The 4,486-nt window shown below is 46.9% G+C and overlaps 1 protein-coding gene; it reads left to right on the top strand.

Annotated features, from left to right (window-relative positions):
- Positions 1–611: 611 nt before the first annotated feature.
- On the top strand, positions 612–3,782 carry GSTUM_00002589001 (uncharacterized protein; the record flags this gene model as incomplete). XM_002836245.2 has 15 exons in its annotated part: positions 612–1,085; positions 1,215–1,257; positions 1,393–1,493; positions 1,610–1,777; positions 1,887–1,916; positions 1,970–2,039; positions 2,227–2,539; positions 2,601–2,651; positions 2,700–2,797; positions 2,854–2,921; positions 2,970–3,034; positions 3,091–3,221; positions 3,285–3,337; positions 3,439–3,532; positions 3,594–3,782. Exons 1-15 carry the CDS (start codon positions 994–996, stop codon positions 3,780–3,782), a joined length of 1,566 nt encoding a protein of 521 aa, XP_002836291.1. The 5' UTR covers positions 612–993.
- Positions 3,783–4,486: the final 704 nt, after the last annotated feature.

Here is a 4,486-nt window from a genome sequence, read left to right as displayed (position 1 = left end):
ACTGTGGTTGCATGTAAATATGAGACAATAATTAAAGTGTCGGACAGATAATATGAGCCATTCTCCGGGCCCCGTCCACCATATCTGATTTCAGTATGTGATGCGCCTAATCTCATCCTTCCCGCATGATACTCGAGTACTGTACTGTACCGCACACGTACCCGTACTAGTTCTGCACTACGACGGCGGGGACGGTGCGGCGGATCGCGGTTTGTCATGAGAATCGCCTGGCGCTCCAGGTTCGCTTTCTTCAGGAAAAAGGAAATATTTAGGCGTTTGGGGTTTTTCGTCTCAAAAAAAATGGGGACAACTTTTCAGACCGAGCGGCTGGTGGACTGAAGCGCGGATTGGAACCAGATTGTAAGGTGGCATTCACCGAAACGGGGAGAAGAAGAAAAGAAACACCGAAAAGAAAAGTAAAAGTCATATCATACGGTTTGGAATAGCGAGATGGCGGCGCGGGAAGCTCGGGCATTGGAGGGCAGGTGAGTAAAGATGGCAAAGTATTTTGCTCGAGCGGTGGTGCTCCTGAGCACGAACCCCTATGGCAGGCTCATCAAAGGTAGCCTTGATGGTTCAGTTCAAGTTCCCCTCGCTTAAGAGTTGATGATATTATGATGGCTTCCTTTTATTGCTCATTCTTATCGCTGTTCTGGTTACGTGCGAATCTTTTCAGGCTTACCTGCATGGTACCGACCTGCCCCAGACCTGCAAGTATGCCTACCTTTCTATGATACCAAGTCTTCTACTATATAAAGCTTGATCTTCAGGGAGAGCTTTTCATCGTCTTGGAAGGAATTGCGATATATTAATAACGAACCCACCTTTCGACTCTTGTCCTTTCCCTTCAATCGTCGATCGATACTCACTCGGGTTAACAAGTATCACCGAATTGCTTGGAGTTGCTTCGATACACACCAACCGACCCGTACTCCTATCGTCGGTTCTCCTTAAATTTGCGCTTAGCCTCTATCCTACGGGCACAGTATCAAAATGACAGAGCCGGATCAAATTGTTCCCTCGACGGTGCGCAAGAGGACGTTTGGAGATCATGCTCGCAGTGTTAAGAAGGCATTGTTGACAAAGTAAGTGAATCTCCTCTCCCCTTCACCGCGCAGTTCAAGATTGTGCGGGTCATGGTGCGTGGGTCATAGCATGTTCACGCCGGATCATATCAGTCGCTAATAACCCGCTTGTTTGCTTGCTCGTGACAGAGAGGGGCTTCTCGGCGACTACGATTATGCCTTTTTGTTTCGGGTATGGGAATTATGAGCCTCCATGCCCGTCTCCACACCTCTTCCCGTCCACCCTTTCTACCCCCGCATATTTCTACATAGCAGAACAAGCAGGAGCAAAGCGCAATACTTACCAACCGGGAATCCAACAATGTAGCCTAGGCTCCCATTCATGAGGAAGCCACGCCGATCGGCGCCTTTTTTCGGACTAGATGATCGGATGCCGGTATTGCTTGCGCTACTATTAGGGTTTCAGCAGTTGCGTTTCCAACTTTCCTACTCTCTATATATACTTGCGCCCTCAGTAATTGCGTGATATACACTCGTACATCCCGGTTGAGCTTTTTGCTGATATCGCTCATATCCTTCAATAGTGCTCTAGCAATGCTGGCGGGAGTAGTTTCCCCACCATTAATCCTAGGAGGGGCAGGAGGTGCCAACTTGTCGGCGGGGGCTCAACAGTACCTCGTTTCCACCGCATTGATTGTTTGCGGTATATTGTCTGCTATTCAGATTACCAGATTCCACATCTGGGGAACCCCGTATGTACCCATCGTGCATAGTCCTGCGGAGTACAGCATGGGTGGTGCGCTTTTTTTTTTTTTTTTTTTTTAAGGTTTTTTGGCTAATTGATATGATGTGCGCCGGTAGTTATTACATCGGGACTGGCCTTATATCTGTGTGAGTAATGCCGGGCGACGAATGCCAGAATGGGCCGATGCTAAACATAGCAGTGTTGGAACCTCGTTTGCCATTATACCCGTTGCCCAGGGTGCTTTGGAACAGATGTATGCTAATGGAAAGGTGAGATTCTGAACCATCAACACCCGCGGATCCGTCACTAACCGTGTGTGATTCACGTGAAACAGTGTACGTGACATTTTCAAAAACAATCCTCACAAAATCTCTTCCCTAACCCTAGAAATCGCAGGCCCAATGGAAGGCGGTGTGAAGTTACCCTGTCCGGACGGTTACGGTAAGTTATGACAAGTGCTCCCACGATCGAACACAACAAGGCTTACCCAAAGTTTATCCAGGCGCGATCCTTGGAACCGGATGTGTTTGTGCGCTTTTGGAAATTGCCCTTTCTTTTATGCCACCTAGACTTCTCCAAAAGATCTTCCCTCCTCTGGTCACCGGCCCGACTGTGATGCTCGTCGGTGTCAAGTTAATTGCATCCGGTTTTAAGAATTGGGCTGGAGGGAATGGACCGTGCGCTGATTCGCCTAAAACGGGACCTTTCTCCTTATGTCCCAATACTGCAGCTCCGCATCCCCTGCCCTGGGGTTCCGCAGAGTTTATTGGTGAGTTTCTCTGAAATGTGATCTTGTAACCTGGGTTGTATGTAATTAACCCTCTTATCAGGTCTCGGATTCTCCGTCTTCATTGCTATCATTATATGCGAGAGATTTGGAAGTAAATAAACGAAGCCCAATCCAGCAATGTTTACTAAGTAATTATTAGGTCCTGTTATGCAGTCCACCAGCGTCGCCATTGGACTGCTATTTGGATGTATTATTGCTGCAGCCACTGGCTACTTTTCCAAAAAGAATATCGACTTGGTAAGGTTGAATTTGATGCTATGGGGATACCCATCTACCGTATTAACTGGTTCTAGGCTCCTACTGTTTCATTTATCTGGGTTCAGACATTCAAGCTCTCAATATACGGGCCGCTCGTACTGCCGTATGTCTTGAGCCAACACCAGCCTCTGTATTGCTAATTTTCTCGTAGGACATTAGCCGTTTATATAATTCTAGCGTGCGAGGCGATTGGCGATATCAGTGCAACGTGCGATGGTATTCACATGTCTTCCCTGCACGGTAGAGGGTGATGGAATCTAACACTTGAACAGTCTCCAAACTTGATGTCGATGGTAAAATGTTCGACTCACGTATCCAGGGAGGTCTCTTGGCAGATGGCATCAACGGACTTTTAGCAAGTTTAGCCACCATCACTCCCATGAGCACGTACGCTCAGAATAACGTATGTATTGCCCTTTCCCAATATTTTTCTCCATCCCTGATGTCTTGACTAACAAACCATTAGGGCGTCATCGCTCTCACCCGGTGCGCAAACCGCGGTGCTGGATATGGATGCTGGTTCGTAATACCGTTGAAAATTAGCCGTTCCTTTCTTTCTTTTTTTCCTCTTCTCCCCAGACACGCGGCTAGCTGATCATAATAACTCATGCTTGTTATAGCTTTTTCCTGATAATTATGGGAATTTTCTCGAAATTTGCTGCATCGCTCGTGGCAATTCCGTCTGCGGTCTTGGGCGGGATGACTACATTCCTCGTAAGCCACCTTCGATACCAGGGGCAAAAAAAAGTTTGGTCAATTGTTGATTTGTGCAAAGTTCTGTTCAGTTGCTGTATCGGGCATGAGGATTACGGCGACAATGCCGTTCACACGTCGGAGTAAGCTTTTCTTTTTTAGCCCTCCTTTATTCCTCTCTCACGCCCTTTGCTCGATCCGCCAGCTGGGCTTGCTTCGCCATAGAAGTTTCAATCGCTTAGTCTCACGAAATAACTCAAAATTTTTCTAGACCGATTCATTTTAACGGCAGCTCTTTCATTGGGGTAAATAAATTTGCATCTTCCCTATTGAAAGAAAACCAAAGGCTTACAGGATAATACGATAACAATACAGATACGGAGCTACCCTCGTCCCCAAATGGTTTGAGTAAGTCTTCTTTCCTGCCCTTCTAGAAGGAGATTGGGCCCTGTCTGAAGTCAGCTGCTGATTGAAGGGCCTGAAAGCCACTTTTTCACATACAAGGGAGGTGGCGGATTGCAGGGGTTCTTGGATGCTATCAACCTTATCATGGAGACCGGGTTTGCCATAACCGCTTTGTGAGTAGCCATGAACCCCTATCAGATGTGTCCCTCTACCGTCATGCCGAACGAGTGACTAATGATTTTCTACTCACCCTTATTTAAATAACAATTAGCATTGCTATTTTCTTGAACCTACTTCTACCGGAGGAGGTCGAGGAAGCCGACGGAGAAGTCCCAATCGAGTCCTCAAATAATAGTAACAGGCAAGAATTAGGCTCAGAGTCCCTAGGCCGTGGTGTCGAGAAGGTTTAAGATATATTGTTATTCCTTACGAGAAGCATGTGGATAGGCGACCCTTTTTTCTTGTTTTCTGTTTCCAGGACCTTATTGCTTCTTTCCGCTTCTCCCGATTCTCAGGAGCTAAGTGCTGTATCAAAAATTTAGCATGTGAATTCCTAGCTTAAGCATCCCC

This window comes from Tuber melanosporum (genome assembly GCF_000151645.1).
Source record: "Tuber melanosporum whole genome shotgun sequence assembly, scaffold_137, strain Mel28".
Taxonomy (NCBI): Eukaryota; Fungi; Ascomycota; class Pezizomycetes; order Pezizales; family Tuberaceae; genus Tuber; species Tuber melanosporum.
The sequence above is the reverse complement of the archived record's forward strand: the minus strand, read 5'-3'. Positions and strand labels throughout refer to the sequence as shown.